We start from the raw sequence: 24347 nt of genomic DNA, 5'->3' as shown, positions 1-24347 counted from the left end.
CAGGTAGCTGCTCAAGGAGAAACAAGAAGCTGATGGACAGTCATTGCTGTGTGGCGGGCAGGAGTGACCCTCACATCTCTGCACCCTAACTCCTAAAAACCACATCCCGAGCACTGAGCTGCCCACGGCCAGGAACCATGCACAGCGCCGTTTACAGGTGATGGTTTTCTCGATGGCTCACAGTTCCACAAGTGAGATCCATTCTGGGATCTGTCCTCACCAGGACCTGGGACTCTCCTCCCACCCACTAGAAAAGCCAGGTAGGAACAGTGACTGCAGAGGCACCAACTCCCGAGAAGGGTGGTCTGTTGTCCTTTCCAAAACAAAAGCCAGCTGCTCACCCCACCTGGAACAACTTGTTCTGTGGCCGGGGAGTGTGCCACACAGGCATGCCTGATGGGGCTGCAGATTTAGGGGACACTTCGGGGATGGTGGTGTAGAAACCCACAGGCTGCTATTGTCTCTCCTGCAACCCTTCCAGGGGACACACCATGAGCACCAGTGGCAGCAATGGGGAAGAATGCAGGGTTCACACAACACATTTGCATGGGGTCATGGGGGGCGTCTTGTGTCAGGACAACCTCCCCTCCCCTCCCAGCCCCTTGACCACATGAGGGCGCTGCTTACCTGGCCCCAGCTTGGAGATAGCATATAAAAGGTCGTAATTTATGACTGGGGTAGCATCTTCCACCTGTTTCCAACCGACGGGCGGAGAGGCGGGAGGGGAGATGAGAAACTGCTTGTCTGGATTAGGCGGAGCCAGGTGTGAACTTCCTATGTGTAAGGTCTGCGGAGAGAAAGCAGCTCATCAGTGCGCTGAGAGAGAAGAGCAGCGGTAAATAGTTCACAGAGGTTCCCGGACGCCTGTGGGAGGCAAGCACAGCCAGCAGCACCCCAACGGCCAGGGAGGGGCCAGGGAGGGCACCAGCTCCTATTCCAAGAGCTGTGAAGATGTCTGTACGGAGGTGAAAGGAGGTGTCTGGTGAGGCAAACTTTTCTAGTGGCTATGACAACATTGGATGAAAACAGCAGAAGGGAGACAGGACTTGTCCTGGCCCACAGTTTGAGAGGGTGTAGTCAGCATGGCGGGGGCATGACGGAGTTCACAGTGAAGTCACCGTGGCGGGGGCATGGCAGAGCTTGCAGTGGCTAGGACCTGTAGGGGCACGTGGCCTCTTGTTACACGGTGCTAACCAGGAAGCAAAGAGGGCTTCAACAGGAAGGGGGGGCTGGGCTCTAACCCCTCAATGTCCACCCCTGAAGGATCCCATTCCTTTAGCTAGGTCATCACCTCTTAAAGGTTCAGTAACTCCTCAGAGTGGCATCACCGAGGACCCAAGTATTCAAACACATGAGCCCAAGAGGGGCATTTCATATTCAAACCCTAACAGCGCCAGTACGGTGGGAGCCCCCCAGGGCTGCTAGCCTCACACTGCACCGATTGTGCCTGTCCTAAATGACAGTGACGAACACAGACGATTTTAGAATAAATGAAGCCACTGTTGCTGAGGGCAGAGGGATCTCAGAATCAATTTCTGGGAGACCCAAAGGCTAAGTAACAATTCTGGGGGTGGAGGTGGGGTGAGGAAAAGGCTCAGGACCTGACAAGGACTGACTTTACATTGGGAGTAGCGTTCTAGAACCTCTTTTCTCTTTCCTTGGCAATCTACCAGTTCCTGTTACAATATCACAGAAGTGGGAGCTGCCTTGAGGGTTCACCTGGGGTTGGCAGGACAAAGGGCAAACCTACCCATAGTTCCCCACCTCTGCCCCTCAGCTGAGAGAGGGTCTCAACCATGTGGTAAGCATTCCCCCACCTCGAGATTGACAACGCTGTGCTGATCTGCATTCAGGTTCCTCACAAAGCCAGGGTGCTGCTGTAAGCCTAGAGAACCCGCACCAGATCCCTGTGTGAACCAGGAGGGCTTCTTTCCCTCATTCCCCATCCAGCCTAGGAAGCTACAGGGTAACCATCTCTGAGGTGATTCTCACGCTCACCTGCTTCCTTCTCAGATCAGGTGAGACTCAGAATTCAGGGTAGGGCTCCTCTTCTCTTGGGATGCGTACTAGTTTTCCAGTGTCTATCATACCAGCACATGGGGTGCTTTGCTGGGACGTGATGGGAGGGAGGACCCTGCTTCGCAACGGACACACTTACCTGAGCAAAATATAACTTCATTTCCTTCCCCAGAAACTCAGTCTTATGCAGCTGCAGCCTGGCGTCGGCGGCAGATAAGGGGTTGCTGAAGTTTATTCGGACGCGTTTGAAGCTCTTAAAATACTGGAAGGTGATGTCCTTGTCATACGTCCTGAAGAGGGATTCAAATTTGGCCTGAAAAACAATACCAATAAAAGAGTTTATAATTCACCTGCTTGAGGGAGGCCCTACTCATTACCTTCCTTGGTGAAGAAATGAGTATCAGCCATTCCCAGGACTCCAAGTGTGTGTGTGTGTGTGTGTGTGTGTGTGTGTGTGTGAGAGAGAGAGAGAGAGAGAGAGAGAGACACTAAGCACACGTGCCAGCATTAGACTAACTCAGGTGATCCTCTAAGAGGGAAGTAGACAGTTTATTATGCCAAATTCATTTAACCAGCAGAACAACTAGCACTCCTTTACAAGTGGGATAAGCATTTTCTAGGGAGGTAGCGTCAGGTCGCTCCTTATCCCAGCCTGATACTCCCTCTGCTGTCTAGCCAGCTCATCCAGAGTAGACTTTGTGTTCTTCAAATATTTCTTTAGGGCTCAAGGTCCTGCAAGCAAATCTGAAGGGGTGAGGGGAGAACCTTTCTGAAAACTGAAGAACAAAGGCACAATGACCTTAAAAAGAAAGTCTGACCATTCCTTAAAGGAAGCTCTTTGTGAACTCCCACTGTGGTTTATCTCGGTCTGTTACTTTTTAAAGGCTTAAAATTGATCATGGCGCAAGCCGCTGGCGGGTGGGTGGGCAGGCGATGCTTCCCTGCAGGTACATGCCTTGCCCTGCTGTTGTAAGGGCTGCTGAGAATTAGGAAACAGTGAGAGCTGTGAGCGTGGAAAGCCCAGATTCTGGGATTACTAGCTTGGCTCTTGGCTTCTGGAAAAAGCTCATCAGTCTCCTGGGAAAGGCTGGGGGCCCCACCCTCTCCTGCAGCAGTATGCGGGATGGAGGAATGCACCTCCTAGGGACTCCAGAAGATTCTGGGGGCTTTTTAGATGCCAGGTGTTTTGGGACTTTTTCTTTCTTTCTTCCTTCCTTCCTTTCTCTTTCTTTTCCTTCCTTCTTTCTTTTTTTTTAAATTCTTTTTGTTTGTTTGTTTGTTTTTCAAGACAAGGTTTCTCTGTAGCTTTAGGAGTCTGCTCACTCTGTTGTAGACCAGGCTGGCTTCGGACTCACAGAGACCCACCTGTTCTACCTCCTGAGAGTTGGGACTAAAAGTGTGCACCACCACCGCCCAGCCTTTTGAGTTCTTTTCTACAGGCTAAAACACACAGGACAAGCTGGGCAGCGGTGGTGGACACCTTTAATCCCAGCAGAGGCAGGCGGATCTCCATGAGTTCAAGGCCAGCAGAGTGTATAGAGTGAGTTCCAGGATTGGCTCCATAGCTATTGAGAAACCCTGTCTGGAACAATCAATCAACCAACCAACCAAACCCAAAACAAAAAACAAACAAACAAAAAAACAACAACAACAAAAACCAAGAACACTCAGGCCAGTTTGCAGGGACTTCTGGGGGTGGGTGGTGAGAGGCAGCTGGATCCTGGATCCTGAGCCGTGGTCTCACTCCTGCACAGGTGGACAACTGAGGCAGAAACTTACAAGCCTATCCTGGAAACACTGAGGGAAGTGAAGATAGGGCAGGGAATTCTGAGTCAGCCATCTCTGGGACTAAAAACCTGGAGGCTCTGCGCCTGCTCCAGATGGAGCACAGCACAACCACGTGCGCGTGCCTGCGGGCTCTTCTCTGAGGCAGGTGGCTGGGGAGCCCAGGTGTGGAGCAGAGCAGAGCTGACCTCTGACCTGGATGTCACCAGCTGGGCAGCTGGGCGATCCTCTCCTGCAGCTGTGGGGGGCTGGGCAGGTTTCTGGCAGAAGGGTGTCTTGGTAAGACCGGGATTTCACATGATCTCATCAACAGGCACTGTGACTAACTGGAGTTTTGAAGTTATGATTCAGAAATTGGGAGAGATAATCTGGTGAATATTTTTAGAATGCAAGATAGGGCTCAGAAGCAGAGCACCAGAGAACACACATTATTGCTAAGTGCGCACACTTAGGAAATAATCTTATTTGTTCTAATAGTAGATACCCAGCTACACTTGTTGTATAGGATATCTACTTAATAAGAAACAGTTGAATGAGTTCACTTATCGGGCTAATATTCAGCACATCAAGTTTGTAGCCTGTCTGTGAATAGACTGTGTTTACAATCAAGTTAAAAAGCTACTGTCCAGTCTCTCAAACGTTATAACATTTAGCTATGACTAAACTCTCTACACATCCCAATGGGCTTGAATAGAAAGCATTCCAAACACTATCCCCACAAACGGGACATATTCAATATCCTTTCATATGATTCTTAGTAGAGATCAATTAGTTACTATTACTATTAATGCTTGATAGTAACTGATGGGAAAAACCTCTTAATGCTTTTCCAAAATGGAGAAGAAAAGCAAAGTGATAAAGACAACTAATTATCTCTGCGATGGCTGCTATCTCATCCCACGCTTAGTTTTAATATTTGCCCTGCCTGCATTTTTCTCTAGTTGGAAGGATCTGGAAGCTGAAGGCAGACACTTGCCAGTACTGCAAACACGCAGTCTTCTCACAGTATTTCCCACGAGGAAATCGGGTCATTTGGAACTCCAGGGGCAAGAGCTGGCAGCAGCCTCCCTCCAGAGTTCACAGGAGCCAAGTGTGGCCACACACAATGTCCGCACCTCCCGCGCACACAGGGAATCCGGAGCATTCAAAGCAGCAGCTCTACCCAATTCCCATCCCAATTAATTCTTCAGGCAACAGCGTCTGATTTTCAAGACGCTAACTACTTTGGGGGTTACCTGATAAACCCCACAAGACAGCCACCCGCTCCTGAGATTTTGGCTAACTGTCCCAATTAGCGGCGTTCTTGGAAAATGCTCTGAGATCCCGGGTCGCCAGAAAACCTTACCCTGGTTTCGCTTTCGCTGAAGACATCACGGTTTGCCACACAAGCAATCAGGGAGCTAAAATTGTAGTTAAAGTCCCTAAAATGCATTCTGCTTTCCTACGGGGCAGACGCTAACGACTCAGGCAGGCAAGCACCAAGCTGGAGCGGTTCCTTGGCAAGACAGATACCACGGGTCCTTTTTCCAGCCGGGTTTATAAAGCTCCTCTGAGGGCCAGCCCCCTGGGGGTGGGGAGGGCTCGGCTTCCAGAGCATCCTGTTTGGACAGCAAATTCCTGAGTCAAGTCCGGCGTGCTTGCAGGCGGACAGGGACAAAGTGTAAGTTTCTACTGGAAAGAGGTGACGTCAACACCTTAGTCATTTTCCCTATGCTAATTACCTCTGCTCAGAGGGTGGAAAGGCCGCTGAGGTTTGCTGAGCTTCGAAGCTTCACCACCCCTCTTGCGGCATAGTTCCCATTGGTAGTAATTCCACTCGGCAGCCCAGACAACACGCTTCTGGGGCTGAACGGGGCGGGCCCCGCTTAAGATGGAAAATGTTACAGAATGAGAAGGGACGAAGGTCTACGGGGCAAACAGCAATTATTCTCCAGGGAGTCTTTAGGCTTTGAAAGACCTAGAAATCCAAGTCGTGGGGAGTTGCTAGCCCTGACAAACCTCAATGTTTCTTGCTGGGCATCAGAGAAACATTTTGCAATTGGTCTTGGTCAGTGAGTTTTGTTTTTTAAGAAAAAAGTAGGGTTTGTTGTGAAACGCAGTGTTTTTACCCCCTCCCCAATTGTACTTTACTAGGCAAAGGTCCCACTTCCCAGTGGGATGGTGGGAAGGGATTCTCCTTTGGAAAATCTCCTGAGTTGGAGGGTCAGGGATGGGCAACATACGCATGTTTCCTGGAGGCTCAAAGAATTCAAGCGAAGACTGTCCCAGAGGAACGAGGTTGGCAGAATCATGCCATCAAGATGATGCCCGTGTCACAGAAACAACAGTGGGACAGGGAAGCGGGCTCTGAAGCTGAGGGGACGTCCTGTCCAACAACCACACTTTCTCTTTTTATCAAAAATGGGAGCAGATGTGGAAAGACTCAGGTTCTACAGACAAGCATGCCACCAGCCTCTGTGCCCACACGGTGTGGGGTGCTTGCTGCAGACTGCGGGCATCCAGAGGGCCCTAGTTCCTACTTCCAACTACCAGTCTCGGACAATCTGTCCTTCCCGCTTTTCCCAACCTCATTAAAGCATTCACAGTATCAACACCTTCCTAAGGTGATGCAGAGTGAGCCTCCAAACGTCCAGAAGTCAAGCCATACTTCCACACTGAAAACTTTATTCAAGGCACCATTAGAGTAGCCTAGGAATCACAAAGAACACATTCAAGCGGAACAAACAGTGCATTTATCCCTACCCATACACACACACACACACACATACACGCACACATACACACACACACACACGCACACACACACACACACACATACACACACATACACACACACAAAGGCAAGGCTCCTGAGATGAGTGAGTGTTGCTTAATTTCAAAGCCTGGCGCCTTGCTGCCAACTCTGGGGTTATGTAAGAAACCAGTTATGGTGTTTGTTTTGCCAAATCACCCAGGGCTGCCAGCCCCAAAAGACTTAAATGCATTTATTCTAAAAATGTTCTGAACACTGAGCGGTAGGTGTGCGTCAAACAAAGCAGCCTTTCCTTAGGCGAATATGTCTCTTATGGTCGTTACTGGTTTCCAGCCTATACTCACTGTTAGCTGACTGTGAGGAGGGGATTCACCAGTTGTAAAATTCCTATTTGCTCTTCAAAGCCCATCACAATGGTCTCATCTGACCAACTAAATGTTCTCTCTCTGCTTTACCCTCGCCACTTCCTGGGACTGGAGTTACAGACTGTTGTGAGCTGCCATGTGGGTGCTGGGAGTCAAACCTGGGTCCTCTGCAAGAGCAGCCAGTGTTTAACCATCCAGCCACCTCCTCAGCCCCTTGGGTCAGTTTTGGGAGCAATCAGAGAACGGGGCGCAGTTATGACATGTGGACTCAGGATTCATTGTCTACATGTGGTCTCACTGGCAAAAATGTGCTTGGTCAAAGGAAAGACACTGTTCTGCATTGGGGATGATATAGGAATTCTAACGACTGTTTATGCCAGCGCCAAGAGTGATGGCTGCGGCTGCGCTGTGTCCATCCTGTCAGGGGGAAGTGCTAAGCACCGGCTTTAGTGGAGGGAAGTTTATGGACAATCCAAGCTGAAAGTGAACGTGAGAATTCTAACCAGAAGAAAATTCTAACGAGGAGAAGGAAGAGGAGGGAGAAGAAAGAAAGGGAGGAAGGGAGGGGGGAGAAGGCAAGGGAGGAAGGGGGAAGAAAGAGGAAGGAGAAGATGGCAGGGAAGATGAAGGGGAGGAGGGGGAGGAGGAGAGAATGCCAGTCTCAAGCCTCAAGCGTGGAGAAAGACCACACTTTTCTTCCTAAAGTGGAATCTGATTAGCGTCTGTTTCCTTATTACCACGATCTTTCCCGGGCACATAAAGATCACCTTCCTTCTATTACTTCTCGGAAAAGCACAGTCTGCAAAGTTTAAGATGAAGAAACAGCCTCGGGCAAATCAGAGCGACCCTAACCACCTGGCCGCCAACACCCAGGACCAAGGGAGGCAGCATTGATTTAGCGATTGCAAGGCTGGAGCTGCTGCCATTACTCATTCCGGCTTGGCTCTTTTTGGTCTGCTCTTCCTGGATCACTTGCTTTAACGACCACTTTTAACTTCAGCTCTGATGTAGTCCTCACCCAGAGACATACGCTGGCACTTCCTGCAAAACCTGGGCTGCTGCCTGTGGGGTCTGGCCACGCCCCCCCTCCCCCCCCAGCCCCACAGAATCACTTAGCTTGGCTGTCTTCCTCCAGGTGCCAAATGGCTTTCACAAAGCTCTGCTCAATCTTTCCAACAAGTCTGTCCCTTCACCTCTGAAGCATGATCCCCACTTTCTGGGGTGCCACTCCTGAAAGCCCTGTCTTTCCCAGGCAGACACTCATCCCTCTCATCATTAGGGCTGAGAAAACCTTCTGGCAGTTTTCTCCAGGGAGCTGGCAGACATGGCACTGTAGCCTAGTGAGGAAGGCCACTCAGAGGGGGACAAGGGGAGCTGCCCCTAGAGAGGGAGAAGGCAAGGTTGGAGTCTGTGACTCTCCAGCATCGGATGGAAAGGCCAGCTCCACGGATGGGGTGCAGCTCAGCTGGTAAAATGTTTGCCTCGTGTGCAGGAAGCTCTGGGATTGGTCCTCAGTACTACATATGCCAGCACTGCGCATGCCTGTAATCCCAGCACTTGGGATTCGGAGGCTGAGGGATAGGAAATTCAAGGTAAGGCTGAAGAGATGGCTCAGCGGTTAAGAGCACTGGCTGCTCTTCCAGAGGACCTGGACTCAATTCCCAGCACCCACATGGCAGCTCACGACTGTCTATAACTCTAATTCCGGGGGATCGAGAACCCTCATACGGACCAACATGTAGGCAAAACACCAATGCACATTTTTTTTTTAAAAAGTTTGGCGGTGTGTAAATGGTAGCATATGACAAAGACCCCACTAAAACTTGGGTGTTCCTTAGGAAATCCAGGGGGTTCCCATTGAGTTACAGGGGGAAGTTAATCTTTATGTGCCAGAGAATTGGGCTCACACCCTTGTGCTAGAATGTGGGAGACCCAAAACATCCTCTTTTCCCAAGACAATGGCCTGGTTAGTTGCCCTGAGAATGGTAGTCACCCCACAACATGAAGAAAACAGCTGCCAACATTTATAGACTGGGAGTTCTCTTACAGAAGCTGAACTTCTGATTTCTCTGGGGGGTGGGAGAAGACGCACGGCCATGAGCCCTGTGTGCTTTGGACACTGATATTCTCCAATGTCCCAGTGTCATTGTCACTGTCTCACCGAGGATCAACCCCAAAGGCACATGAAGTTACAGCATCTGATTTAACTTAGAGAGTCATCTGCTAGAGCCAGGCGCTGGGTGGGGTGCTGGGGGCCTCGCCGAGGCTTTCGCTGTGGTGTCTGCACAGTGAGTGCCCCCCCTCCCTACCTCCGACAGCACTTCCTCAAATGTATTGATTTTTCATAGGCTACTCACAGGCTGCCACTCTCTGAGGTGACTTGCCGGGCACTTGGATAATGTTCTCTCGCTCCTGAAATCTGTCGGCTCGTGGGAATTATGAGGCTGACATGGTTATGGGATGGCCTCGACCACACTCTGGTGCACAGAAACCACTGTTGCTTTCAACAAAGAAATTATTTTGCCATTTGAAGGTGAAATGTCCCCCACAGGCTCATGTGTGGCACTGTTCTGGGGGGCTAAAAACCATTAGGGGGTGAGATGAACCCTTTGGGGCTTATAGACCCCCTTTCTCCTTCAGGTCTAGCTCTCTGCTTCTATGACACAGAATGAGCCTGTTGTCCACCCACCATGCTTTCTCTGACACAATGGACTTTGTTCTCTAATCCCCAAGCCCCACCTCCTGCCCTCATCCTTCCTGTTGTTTCTGTCAGGCATTCCATTCAGCAGTGAGAAAAGGCGTGAACAATGGCCATAACGGGGAGGCCCTGGCTGAAAGTCAGAACCTCAGCACTTACAGCCCCTTCAGAATTAGCTTGTGATAAACGGAGCATCTGGGGGAGGGCTGGAGGTGGTTCTAGGATGAGATTTTTTTAAGATTTTAAGTGGATGACTCTTTTATCTGTGAACACTCCACTACATATGTGCCCAGTGTTCACGGCGGCCGGAGAAGGCATCCCCGGGAAGTGGAGTACTGTGGAACCTGGATCCTCTCGAAGAGCAAGTGCTCTTCGCTGCTGAGCCATCTCTCCAATCCAATCCCCAAGGATTTTTAAAGATACTTAAAAAAAAAAAAGATGATCTTGGGAAGACAGCATTTTAAACTGTTTATGTGAAGATGTAGGACTTACTTGATCAATCATCTTATGTTGAAAAAACTATAAAAACCATTCAACCTGGTTTTATCTTTTAAGAAACATCCTTTAGGACCAGCCAAACTTCTGAGAGGCAGTCGTGGAGGCTCCTCGCCCACGATGAGAGGAACCCATAGTGATCAACTTAGCTCAACCAACCAGTTGTCTGGACACCTGATTTCCCCACAGAAGAGGCTCTGTGTAAAGGGCTATGGGCAAGCGGTGTGGGGAGCAGGCCAAGGTGGATGGAGAGAGCTGCGCTGTCCTGGTCCCTGCGGACACCTTTCTGAACCTGTGGGGAGTCCCAAGGATGGCGCAGGAGGGGTGGGCCTTGCTACCCCATGTTGTTCAGAAGGGATTCCAGGGGTTCCCCTCGGCACGAGTGATCCCCAGAGAGGACAAGCAACCAGGGGTCGATCTCCATTCCTGAAGGGTCTATGTCCCTGGTCCCAAACAACCAAACAAGGCACGAGCTCAAGGAGACAAGAAAGTTCCATCAGGAATCACCTGGAAGTCGTGACATTTAACTTCAAGACAGCAGCCAGTATTCAGGGACATTAGCTCATCTACTTAGGTGAATAACTTGACAGGAAGTGGATAAAGGAAGTCTGAACTTTGAGGAGTGTCTACTGAAACCCTCGGATGACAACCCACTCCTGGGAACTCAGTAAAGAAATCATTCATGGCAGAGGACAGAGATGGAAATGGGCCCTTTGGGGCCACTGAATATCCAACTAATGACCAGACAATAAAAATAAAAAAATGTTAAAATATATTAAAAATTAAAGATCCTAAATCCACTGAATAGAGAATAAAGATACTTAAGAAGTGAAAATGTTTACTATAAAAGGATGCTATTTGCTGTAAAGTCATTAGTGTTAGCAATAATGAGCAATAGTGCTATGGTGACAATTCGGGTGAAGAAAAGTGACACAGTAAACAGAATAGCAGGGAAGACTGCTGTGTTTCTCTCTGGGCTCACGCTGGTCACAAAATTTCCACAATGCACTGGTTGCTTTTTGAATAAAATAAAGCCCCCCTTGCCCCCCCCCCTTGCCACGCTGTATCTTGATGGTCAAGGTTAACAGAAATGCCACATAAAATTCACGGTTAGAAGACTGATTTGGACCGGGTGGTGGTGGCACACAGCTTTAACCCCAGCACAGGAGACAGAGGCAGGTGGGACTCTGAGTTCGAGGCCAGCCTGGTCTGCAGAGTGCGTTCTTGGACAGCCAGGACTGTTTCACAGAGAAGCCCTGTCTCGGAAGATGAAACACACACACACACACACACACACACACACACACACACACACTCAACTAAAAAAACCCACCTCCCAAAACAAACAAAGAAAAAAACCTACCCCGCCCCCCAAAAAAAGAAGACTGATTTGGTACTAGGACCATTAATTTATATTTTATTTTTTAGTCAGAATTCCTCAGCTTGGTGATTTTTTTGTTCTTGTATGTGTGCACATGGTGCACATGTGTGTACATGCGTGTGCAGGTCAGAAAATAATCCCAGCTGGGTTAGTTCCTCAGGAGTGTTTTCTACCATGTTTTCAGGAGCAAGGTCTCTCTCACTGACCTGTGGTTTACTTGGCGCTGGCCAGAGTGCCCAGGAATCCACCTGTCTCTGCCCGCCCAGTGCTAGGATTGCAAGCACACACCTCCATGCCCAGCTTTCTATATGTGTTTTCTGGGAGGGTGTGTGCCCAACTCAGGTCCTCAGGCTTGCAAGGCAAGTACTCCACTGACTGAACTATGACCCCAGCCCGAGCCTGGTGTTTTCAGTATATTGATAGTATGTACTGTCAGTCAGTGACTTTTTTAAAACCCCCTTTTTAAAACCAAAATTTTACCAGAACTATTTATTTGACTTAAAAAAAAAACACCAAAAAACAAAACCAAAAACTGTTCTGCAAACCATCTTTAGGGAAATACCCCAGTAATGAGCTGTGTTGGACGAGGTGTTTACAGTTTAATCAGAGGCATCATGTGTGAGGGAACAGTCATTTGATTGTCTGTGATGTGCTGCGGGAGGCTGGGCCAACCTCTGCGTTAGTACAATCAGACCTCAGAGTACAGAGCATTCTGCCAACTGGACTGCAGTGTGAGGCTGGCAGGGAGAACCCAACCCCCACTGGAGGTCTACTGTGCGGACTCCGTGCTTGAATTCTTGCTCACCTGTTCCCACTTCCCTAGCGCTCTGTGATCACGCAGGCACGCCCCACCCACAATGGCCCCTTCCTTGGAATCAGCCTTCTAACAAGACTGGAATGTTACTCAACAAACTTTCCCCATTACAGCACTAGAGATAACAGGTGTTTAATGTGCAAGGCCTTCTAAGAGAATTGGTATTTAATCAGCAAATTCTCGAGATCGAAGTCTCAACTCCAGTGGAATGTACTGCTAGAGGGAAAATTCCAGGCCAGCACTCAGTTACAGGGGAAAACTCCCAGGACCTACACCAGCCAGGCTTCCAAGTCTCAAGACAAATGATGAGTTTGTCCATCCAGCCATCACTTATTATAGACTTGTTGTGTGTTCTAGTTTATTTTTTTTTGTTGCTGAGATAAATACCACAACCAAAAGCAACTTGGGGAGGAAAGGGTTTATTCCAGGTCAAAATCCATCACTGAGGGTGGTTAAGACAGGGACTCAGGCAGAAACCGAGGCAGACATCATGGAGGAGTGTTGCTGGCCAGCTCCCGCTCAGCTAGGTAGCTTATGAAGCCCAGGCTCACTTCCACAGGGATGGTGCCGCGCCCACAGTGGGCTGAGCTCCCCCATCAACTATTAATCAAGGCAGTCTTCAACAGGTATGACTACAGGCCAAGCTCGTTGATACAGTCCCTCAGTGAGGGTCCCTCTTCCCAGGTGACTCTGGGTTGTGTTAAGTTGACACTAAAACCTAGGGTGCTCACCATGCTTGGGCCAAAGGACCCCATCAAACACCTTGTAAAGGAACCCCTGATTCTTAGCTCTCACCATCAGGACTGTTTTCCTCCACTAAACTAAGGGCAGACCAAACTACATATCCCAAAACACGAAAACTCCTTCATAAGCATTTGCTCAAGGGCACATAGCACCTAGCACCTGGAGATTCGTGTGAGAGGAAGGCAGTTGCTCCTCCCAAAATCTCCTTGCCAAATCAGTCAAAAAACAAAAACAAAAGCCAAAACAAAACTCAGCCACAAAACTCAGTACAGTACCGGAGAATACCTCACTTAGGTCCTGGATATGTTAGGACATCCATCCTGTCTCTGCATACTTCATTTTCAAAGAAAAGAATCCACACATGTAGCCCCATTTAAAAATACTTTGGTAAGAACATTAACACAAATAAATGAGTTTATTAGATAAAATCTTTCACTGGGCCTGGAGAGCAGTGTATGGGAGATGGGGTGGGCGCAGAGCTGCAGGCTGCTGTGATAAAGATTATCTCTGCAAACAGTTTTCAAAGTCGGCTACGGCACCATCCCTCATCCACACGGTCCTGTGGACCAAGAGGTAGGGTGTCCCCTGCCCTAGAATGGGGAGGGCTTGTGTGCGTGCTTCAGTGGACACCGCATGGCCTCTGGAAAGTTTAGCCACATGCACCTACCTGAGCCTCACGACCTTTCCTCTTAGGCTCGCTGTGCGCAGCATCTTGAATGGAGGCTCTGGGCCAAGCAAGGCTGAGCAGACTCCACAGACAGACAGATGCCTCCGCAGAAATGGAAGCTCAGGACCAACAGTCAGTGCTTCCTCTTGAAGCTGTGAAGTTTCACCATTCTGCAGCAACAGTGAAGGGAACATGTCCCAGATGTGCTCAGGGCAAGACTTGCAGCTAGTCAGACAGGAAAGCGAGCATCCAGGGCCAGTCGTCAACTGCTTTCCACAGGAGCGCGTGCAAGAGCAGGCTTTGCCGCAGTTGGTGTGTGAGTGGCTCCCCAAGAACCCCTTAAAAGCTTGGTCCCAGACTGGAGCTACCGGAAGGCAGTGAAACCTTTAGGGGCTGCGCCCCTAGGGAGAGCCTAAGGTCAGGTGACTGTAGGATTCTGCCACTTCCTCTCTGTTTCTTTAAGTTTCACTGTCTATATTCAGTGCATAGGGCAATGTGTTAGTAAGGGTATTCTCCTGCAGGGTGTTCAGTGCTGAGTGCTCCCCAGCCCTGCTTCTCCTCACCGCCCTGCTCCCCATCCCTTATTCCCTGGACAGTGTGGCATCTACACACACACACACACATGCACACACACACACACATGCACACACACATACACACACACATGCACACACACACACATGCACACACACACACACACGCACACACACACACACTGCTACCCTCCACCATCTGCCCCCACTCCCCCATCCCTTATTCCCTGGACAGTTTGGCACCTACACACATACACACACAGAGACACAAACACACACACACACACACACACATACACACACACACCTGATACTGTGTATTATGTGAAATCTAGGATCCACACATAAGAGAAAGCATACAAGACTTTTCATTCTGAGACTGGCTTAATTCACTCAGTACCATTATTTATAGTATCAATTTTCTTAAAAATGATAAAACTTGATTTCTCTTTATGGTTGAAAACAAGTTTCACTGTACATATCAATCACTGCATATGTCAATCACTGCATATGTCAATCACTGAATATACTATCATTGCATATGTCTATCACTACATATGCCAATCACTGCATATGTTCTATCACTGCATATGTCTATCACCGCATATGCCAATCACTGCATATGTCTATCACCGCATATGCCAATCACTGCATATGTCTATCACCGCATATGCCAATCACTGCATATGTCTATCACCGCATATGCCAATCACTGCATATGTCTATCACTGCATATGCCAATCACTGCATATGCCTATCACTGTATATGTCTATCACTGCATATGCCAATCATTGTATATGTCTATCACTGCATATGCCAATCACTATATGTCTATCACTGCATATGCCAATCACTGCATATGCCAATCACCGCATATGTCAATCACCACATATACCAATCTTTGCATATGCTAATCACTATATATGTCAATCACTGCATATGCCAATCACTGTATATATGTCTATCACTGTATATGCCAATCACCGCATATGACTATCACCACATATGCCAATCTTTGCATATGTCAATCAATGCATATGTCAATCACTGTATATGTCTATCACTGCATATGCCAATCACTGTATATATCAATAACTTTTTCTTCCAGGTACTGACACCTTGCTTTCCCATGTACTTCCACGAAGTGCCACATCACCTTCCTATCTTCACGGGATGAAACCTCCAAAACTGTGAGTCAAAATAACTTTTGCTTTTTGTTTTTAAAGAATTAAATGACCTTAGGCATTTTGTTACTTTCAGAAATGTGATGAGCACAGGATCATGAATGGGAACAAGGTGGGGTATAACGTCTTTATACAACAGAGATCATCTTACCACGTATACACAGGGGTGGCAGGGCTGTGTGAGGTACACAACAGAGTGGTCATGGCAAGGACCTCAAGGACACAGCAGGGCAGGAACCTTGACAGGCGCCGTGGAACCTTACCTACTGTATGGTTACTATATAGTTATATAACAGTGGCTGTTAGCATGCACATCAGGGTGTCCTCTGATCCCAGAACTGTGAGCATCCTATGGGGCAAGGAGAACTATGCACACAGGGTCAGTACACTGAGTTTGAGACTGAGAGATGGTGGATTACCGGGGTGGGCACAATAGAATCACAGCATCTTATGACTGGAGATCAGAGGGCAGAGGCAAAAGGTGCGGTGATAGGGAAACAGGAACTAGGATGGCCTGCTTCTACTCTGCAATTAGATTAAGTCACTCAGGGAGACTGAGCAGGGGGGCCCTCAAAGGGACTGGACTCTTCCTGAGATCATAGACTCAATGTGAGTGAGGCCTTTTAGCCAAGTATGGTGGCATGGACCTGTAATCCCAACCACTCTGGAGACCGAGATTGGGAGTTCTGAGTTCGAGACTAGCTTGGGCTACATAGTGAGTTCAAGGTCAGCCTGGGCAATTAAGTAAGTCTGTGTCTAAAAGAAGACGTGAAGCAGTCTCTGATGCTGACTCTGAAGATGGAGGAGTCAGGGGTAAGGAATGCAGGTGCCGTAGGGGGGTGGCGGGAAGCCCTTCATAAGGAGGATTTGACCATGCTGGGAGGCAGAGTCCGCTCCACAAATTCTGACAGAAGAGCAGGCCATCCACAACCCCGCCTCTGGCCTCTAGAACAGAGTGCAGGCCATCCACAACCCCGCCTCTGGACTCTAGAACAGAGTGCAGGCCATCCACAACCCCGCCTCTGGACTCTAGAACAGAGTGCAGGCCATCCACAACCCCGCCTCTGGACTCTAGAACAGAGTGCAGGCCATCCACAACCCCGCCTCTGGACTCTAGAACAGAGTGCAGGCCATCCACAACCCCGCCTCTGGACTCTAGAACAGAGTGCAGGCCATCCACAACCCCGCCTCTGGACTCTAGAACAGAGTGCAGGCCATCCACAACCCCGCCTCTGGCCTCTAGAACAGAGTGCAGACAGCCACAACCCCGCCTCTGGCCTCTAGAACAGAGTGCAGGCAGCCACAACCCTGCCTCTAGCTCTCAGAACCAGTGCCCCGTGAGCATGCCTGGTCCCTACCTCCAGTCCTGCCAGACACCTGTGGTGCAAAACGCGCCTCTGTTGTCATTCGTTCCACAGCAACAGAAAACAGACACACACACATTTACTGACTGGGAGTCTGTTTAACAACCTGCCAGCTGACTAGGATTGTGCAAGCCTGAACACCACTGGTGTGAATAATGGGCCCACCTGAAGTAGTTCTGGCCCAACCGGATTGGTTTGCTCACATAGACACCCTGAAAACAGCAGACTAGCCTCTCTGAACCATCCCAAACATCGTGAGAATTGACGGCCTAGCGATGGTTTCCATGTGCGTTCAGGAGAAAACCCAGTCTCTGGACCATGAGTCACTCCAGCTCCTCTCAGCTCGAGTCCTGTCTCACCTGTGTCCAGTTCCACTCTGTCCTGGATCACAAGGCTCCCCAAGGCTGGCTCCCCAAGGCTGGCTCCCCAAGGCTGGCGCCCTGAATCCAAAGCTTCTCCCTCATCTTTTCCTGGCTCATCCTACTTTAATAGAAAGTAAACAGCTCAACTCTTCTTGGAAAGCCTGCCCCAGTGTCTCATGGGTTGGCCCTCTTTCTTCCAGCCTCAGAAGAAAATGATAATGGGTCCAGGTTTATCTTTTAAACAACCCAGGCTATCCATGAGACTCCCCAATGACTGGTAAACAAACACCCACGCTTCACACCTCGTCCAGTTTGGGAGGCCAGGAGATGGCTCACTATTTGTTGACAGAATGCCTGGATGAATGATCAGTCCAGGTAGCTGTAAACTAAATACTGACCTAAAAAGAAGAACTGGGTTTTAAAAGACAATTGGTACCATACAACTAAACACACTGGAAATGGCTAAGATAGAAAACGTTGCATTATATATCCTTCACCACAGTTTTGAAGTTAAAAGGCAATCCCTGACTTTTTTTTTTTTTAACTGTAGTGGGTTCTGATGCTAGTATATAAGTTTCTTCCATTCGTGTTTTTGAGTCTCTTCCTTGTGGGAGGGGCCTGCTGATGCCGAGAGGGCAGTAAGGGAAAGTGAGGCACCCACTTCAGCTGGAGTTGCAGTCTACATGGGGAGCCACCCCTTAAGTCGATGAGGACAGTGAGCAGCTGGAGTGGTGGGGAAGAGGTGTCAAAAGTAGGCAGAAGAGGGGAGTGCCCTGGCTGGCCCACAGGGGATATGAACATAAGGTCTGTCCTGAAGACCAGGAAGTTGGTCAGTGAGGACTTTTGTTGTGTGGCATTTGAGTCTTTCCTGACACCTTTGGGTGCAGGCTGGATAGGTGATGTGGGAGGTCCTTCTGAATATGTGTTGCTCTTATTGGTTAGTGAATAAAGCTGGTTTGACCTATGGCAGGACAGAATATAGTCAGACTGAAAGAGATATATAGAGAGAGTAGGTGGAGTCAAGGAGATACCATGTTGCTGCGGAAGGAGAAAGATGCCACAGACACCTTCCTGGTAGGCCACATCCTCGTGGTGATACATAGATTAATAGAAATGGCTTAATTTAAAGTGTAAGAGTTAGTTAATAAGAAGCCTGAGCTAATAGGCCAAACAGTGTTGTAGTTTTTTAAAAAATATTTATTTATTTATTTATTATGTATACAACTGTCTGTGTGTATGCCTGCAGGCCAGAAGAGGGCACCAGACCTCATTACAGATGGTTGTGAGCCACCATGTGGTTGCTGGGAACTCAGGACCTTTGGAAGAGCAGGCAATGCTCTTAACCTCTGAGCCATCTCTCCAGCCCCAGTGTTGTAGTTAATATAGTTTCTGTGTTATTATTAGAGTCTGGGTGTCTGGGAAATGAAGGAGCATCTCCATTGACAAATGGCACTCACCTTCTGGGGCATGGATCCACATAAGACCTAAAAAAGCTTAAGAAGAAAAAGGGCTTCTAGATCCACAAAAATGGAAGCCAAATACAGCTTCTTGGTAGCTACATTGTTTTTAGATAGGCTGTTTGCTGGTGGCAAGCAGAGGTGCAGCTCCTGTAAGAGAAGGCTTCCTGACTCAGCGTTAGCCGCAAAAACTGTGTGGCGTCATTGAGAGATATCTTCCTGGTTTGTGCTGGCAGCACAAACTCTGGCTCTTTCAAAGGTCCCACACTTAAATGGGGTTTGTAAGCAGTGTGATACTAATTGCTTAATGGTGACACAGACTTGATGAGTCCCTGGAGTTGGGGCAGTGAGCATGGCTTGCAGAGGTGGTGAACATACCTCTACCATGTTGGATGGGGTGGAGCCAACAGTCAGGGCTGTGGAGTTGGTCCTAGCCATGCCCACTTAGCATAAAAAAAGGCACTTTGGGTCAGAAAATGATTACAAATATGCAATAAAGACAGATTCAGATAAAAATAAACCTCTCAACAGGTCACAGTATGTTTAAAATATGTACATAGGCTTGGGAGAAAGAGGAAAAAGAGTATAGACTATTATAAAAAGAAGTAAATAGTTTTAAATAAAACAATACATAGGTTAAAGGAGTAACAATAATATGAAAAAGTAATAGAAAAAAAGTCATGTAAAGATGAAAAATACACAGAGAATCTGGATTATGTATACTATTGTGTTTTCTTTAGATTTTTTGACTGTGAATGAGCTAACTACAGAGAGACATTTCATTGTACAGACTGCTAACCAACACATATATTTTAAATGTATCTTGACTTCAAATTTGAGTCTACGGATAACGTTACACTGGAAAAGAGGTTTTGCTTTTGTTTCCTCAGAAGATGAGGACCTGAGGATTCCTTCCAGACTAATGTGATTTAATGGAATAAGACCCCCTGAATGTTCTCCATGAACCCTAAAAATACTTCACCCAACAAACAGCAGGAAGCAGTTTAGAGAAAACAATACCCCAATTCCCAAAATGATTGTTTATAAGTGTTTATTTTCATTTAAAGGGAAATATGATTCAGAGATGAATACTTTTCATTGGCATGAATCTTGGTCTACTGGTACAAATTTAAGGTCGATTTTGTTACACTGTGTATATATATTTCTGATTGTTAAAGTACTGTGTTTGTGCAGTTCATTTAAAAATGTAATATATACTTAAGAAATACAGATTAATAGAGAGTCATCTATAATAGTCAAACTTGTAGTCATGTTAGTTAGGTTTTCTAGATGAACAGAGATATATTTCAGATAAACAGGTATTCTTCAAATCTTTAAAGACCTACAGAATATGGCATTTAAAATGTTTTAAGAACCTAGACTTTTCTTGACAGTGAAACATGTCTGCTTCTGGCAGCACCAATTACTTCAGAGAGGATAATGGGCATTGAAGAAACTCATTATGGAATTTGCCTTCAATGTAATGAGGTTAGCCATTTGAGCAAGTAACTGCTCTTGCCTGTATTTCTTGATGGTATGCTGTATAAACTGGACATACAGGACTCACAGAAAAATGAACTTGCCTAAAGAAGGTGAGACAGTCCTTCAGGGTTCCTGCTTCATGAAAGAGTCTGCCAGACATTCTGCAGGACATAGAAGAAAGTTACTGACAAACAGCCAATATAGGCAAAACAGTCTTTCAAATTTCCTGCTTCGTGGAAAAGTCTGCCAGATACTATGGGCCTGTAGGCTGGAGAATGGATGCCCCAATGTTACAGAAAAACTTTGGGTGACTGTCCAGGCAGCAAGACATCTCTATCAATTTTAGAGTTTTGGGAGTTGCTTACAATGCACTTCCTGTTAACTTAGGTAATATTATATACTTCTGGGGTCTTTGAAGAGTTTAAGACAGATAGTTATAGTTTTCCTTAGTTATGATAAAAGATAAATTAGATATAAAACTTTAGACTTACAAAGATAAGATAGATGATAGAGTATTTTTCTTAACTTACCAAATGTAAATGGACCAAATATTGTAACTATACTTCTTCTTGACGACTGTTTGTTACATGCAATTTTACTATGTTATTTAGACTACTAAATAAATTTTATTATACTATTTGTACTATATTTATTTAGACAGAAAATGGGAGATGATGTGGGATTCCCCTCTGTATGCTGTGAATATGTTTTATTACCATTGGTTAATAAAGAAGTTGCTTTGGCCTATAGTAGGGCAGACTAAAGCCAGGCAGGAAATCCAAACAGAGATATAGAGAAAGAGTAGGTAGAGTCAAGGAGACACCATATAGCTGCCAAAGGAGAAGGACCTGGAACCTTTCTGGTAAGCCATAGCTTTGTGGCAATACACAGATGAATAGAAATGGATTAATTCAAGATGTAAGAACTAGCTAGAAACAGGCCTAACTCATTGGCAGAACAGTGTTGTAATTAATATAGTTTCTGTGTGATTATTTGGGTCTGGGCGGCCAGGAAATGAATGAGCAATCTCTGTTTACAGATAGGCATTCTATACAGTTCAGCACCACACAGGCTTCCAGTGGGTGCATCCCCATGGCAAATTAAAGCAAAGTGCAAAATCAAGGCCAAGTCACAAAGCCTGGGCCAGGCTCCCTTCCCCACTCCCAGTGTTAGTACCACCTCATGTTTGTTTCTCGCTCTAGTGGGGGGATCAGGGCTGGGCTGAGCGGTCTGTTCTGGAGGGTCCGGCACGTTGTCTCTCACAGCTCAGTCAGAGGACACCCTGAAAACCTAACATCCTTCTGGACAGTGGTGGTGCACGCCTTTAATCCCAGCATTTGGGAGGCAAAGGCAGGTGGGTCTCTGTGAGTTTGAGGCCAGCCTAGTCTACAGAGTGAGTTCCAGGACAGCCAGGGATAAACAGTGAAACCGTCTCGACCTCTCCTCCCTCAATGCCCCAGAAAAAACCCAAGGTCTGCTGATGTAAGGTGGACTGGCCCCATACTAAGAAGGCCACTTCAGAGAGTGGACAGTGTATGAAGGGTTCTGCCCTGGAAGGGGCGGGTAGCAAGCATGTGTGGTGTGTGTACTTGAGGAGGAGAGAGCTCATGGGGTAGGAAGGCCCAGTGTCCTAATATTCTGAACCCCGTTTTCACTCAGTGTTTTTCAACAGAAGACATCTGAGATGAAACAATCTCTCCTGTGGCCCTGTCACTTGCTTTCTAGTGCCGTCTCCCCGCACCCCTGCACCTCCCCGCCCCCCCCCCCCCCCCCCCCCCCCCCCCCGTCCCTTCTTCTGATTGTCCTGAAGGCCAGTCGCTGTCCTCTATTTGTTCCTGCAACTGTGAAGCCTTCCAGAGACTGCCAGATGTCCCTGGGAGGGCAGCCTAGAGAATAATAGCGCTGGGATCTAAAATTAAGCAGGTTGTCCTAACATGCCAAGAATAGCCCCAGCACACCAAACACACTCATTTAATTTCTTATTCAGCAGGAAAGAATGACCTCTTTTAATATAGAACACCTTTGAAATGTGTCGTTTCATACACGGCCCAGGCAGAGCCTCATATTGTACACAACTCAAAAGTGGGGTGACGCATTCAGCAGACATGCTGAAAGGCGCGGTTGCTCCCCAGTGAATTGCCCCATACATGCAGCACGCTCTTTGGCCAAGTGAGGAATTTACGAAGTAAAAAGGAGCCAGAGAAAACATTTTAGTGATTCAGAAAATGATCCAAGGGCTGGGGATGGCCTGGCAGGAGGGCCAGCTCAAGGCCAACCTCAGCTACAAAGGGGTTCAAGGCTAGCCTAGGATAGTAAGGCCCTGTCTCAAAAACAAACAAAACAACATAAGATTTAAAACTGACTCAGGCCAAATGGGTTTTGCTGTTGTTGTCTCCCTCATTAAATAAAACTCCACTTCACAACATCTTTCTGCTTCTGCCCATTCCTAAGCCAAGAACCCGTCACACACAGGCTCTAAGAGGAAATGACGTTTAAAAGTTGATCTGTGGTATGATGATAGTTTCTTCCTTATTTAAAAAAAAAATAAGGAAGTTAAAAAAAACCCGTAGAAACTTTGTTTCAAACTAAATAGGCTCTGACATTTACTGCTATAATTAAATTACTTGAAAAACCCCCCAAACGCTAGAGTATCAACATTCTAGAACTCAATGGAAAAATCAAGAGCTACCAAGAAGACCTTCTGCAATTCAAAAGTCAACCACCCTTATCTTTGCAGCCTGCTAACAAATGCAGCCTTCTCTGGTACCATTACGTACGCAGTTAACTGCATTTCAGAGTGTGGAAGCTGGAAGCCACAGAACGTTCTGCAGACCAGGAACTCAATAGGAGGAAGCAGGTTTAGAATAGCAATGACCCCCTCCCCCCACCGTCCCGATATATATTTCACAAGAAATGTTTGATTTCCATTTCAGATGTGGAAAGAAAACATGTTTTCCCCACCAAGACGGGAAACAGGAAAGGTCAGGGGTCCTGACCTATTACCATGCTCTGTCTATAGAACCAAAAACTGAAGCCGTGAAAAGTCACGAAGGCATGATGTAGGCTGAGCAATGGGGATGTACCCGATGAGGAAACACAGCTCGAATACTACTTGGGGGTCTATATGTAGGAAAGAGTCACACAGTCTACAAGACAGGACTTTTGTAGGGCTGCTTCCCCTCAAAGCGAGCTGGGGAGCTCCCACCCAGCAGCTGCCACCACCAGCAGAGCCATGAAACTGAGGAACTGGTTGGGAACTCCTACCACACAGGCTTTGACGGGGACCTCTGTCTCCCAGAACAAGGGTCTCCCCCAGAGCCAGATCCTCCCTTTGGCCTCGCTCCTCTCACCTGCTGTCTAGGACTACACCGTAGAGTCAACCTATGGTGTAGAGGGCAGGAAACCGAGACACAGTAGTTTCCCCGCTGCTGTGGCCTCAACTCTGTCATTATGGCCTCTGGGGGAAGGCTTGAGGAAGGGACTGGGTCAGATGAAGTCCTGGGATGGGAATGGCTCCTCATATGAAGAGACCAGAGAACCTGCCCGCCTCCCTCCCCTCCCTCCCTCCCTCCCTCCCTCCCTCCCTCCCTCCCTCCCTCCCTTCCGTCTCTTCCTCCCTCCTTCCCTCTCTCCCTCCCCCCTCTCTCTGCCATCTGAGTACCAAGCAAAAAGACTGCTGTCTGCAGACCAGGGCAAAGCCCTCCCCAGGAACCAGCTGTGCCACTGGCCAGTCTCCCAGAGTGACGGGAAATGCAAGTCCTCTGTGTTAAGCCACTCAGTCCATGGTAGTTAGTGATAGCCTGAGCTAAGATGCCCTTACCAATCTGTAGCAGTTCATGATAGTCTGAGCTAAGATGCCCTCACCAGTCTGTGGCAGTCATGATAACCTGAGCTAAGATGCCCTCACCACTCAGCTTTAGAACCAGGTTTGAACAGTCTATGGGTTCCAAGTCCAGGTTCTTGACTTACTGAGAGACAATGAATTAAGACAGTCAATGTTGTCTTTTGATTACAGAACACGTTTTGCTTTCAAGGCAACATATGAATCTGACTTGCAAAGCTGGCTACATCCTGGGTGAGGGAGGATCTTGTTCCCCTAGTCAAACGCAATCCTCTTCCACATCTTTCTCACCTGAGACTGCTAAGGGACTTCTTGTTTCTCCCCTCGGGGAGAACAGCTTGAAGGCAGCTGTGAACAGGATAAAAGGTTTCTAAAATACAAGCATGGTATTCTTAACAGCTTT

General features: G+C 47.7%; 1 protein-coding gene across 2 annotated transcripts in view; it reads right to left on the bottom strand.

The window, feature by feature from the left end:
• The window catches only part of Rcan1 (regulator of calcineurin 1), a 101163-nt gene that overhangs the window by 3049 nt on the left and 73767 nt on the right, over positions 1–24347 (bottom strand). The window contains exons 1-3 of one of the 2 annotated variants that reach the window (XM_041673348.1): positions 5150–5361; positions 2159–2332; positions 628–787 (exon numbers count right to left, since the gene is read on the bottom strand). In XM_041673348.1, the coding sequence (XP_041529282.1) occupies positions 628–787; positions 2159–2332; positions 5150–5236 (421 nt within the window). In that variant the 5' untranslated portion in view covers positions 5237–5361. Of the gene's footprint in view, positions 1–627; positions 788–2158; positions 2333–5149; positions 5362–24347 lie in introns of those variants that run through there. The other variant, XM_041673347.1, reaches the window with a different exon arrangement.

Source organism: Microtus oregoni, unplaced genomic scaffold (assembly GCF_018167655.1).
Source record: "Microtus oregoni isolate MIOR12 unplaced genomic scaffold, Mior012 000023F_ref0000262, whole genome shotgun sequence".
Lineage (NCBI taxonomy): Eukaryota > Metazoa > Chordata > Mammalia > Rodentia > Cricetidae > Microtus > Microtus oregoni.
Note: the sequence above shows the minus strand (reverse complement) of the source record. Positions and strands in the feature narration are given on the sequence as shown.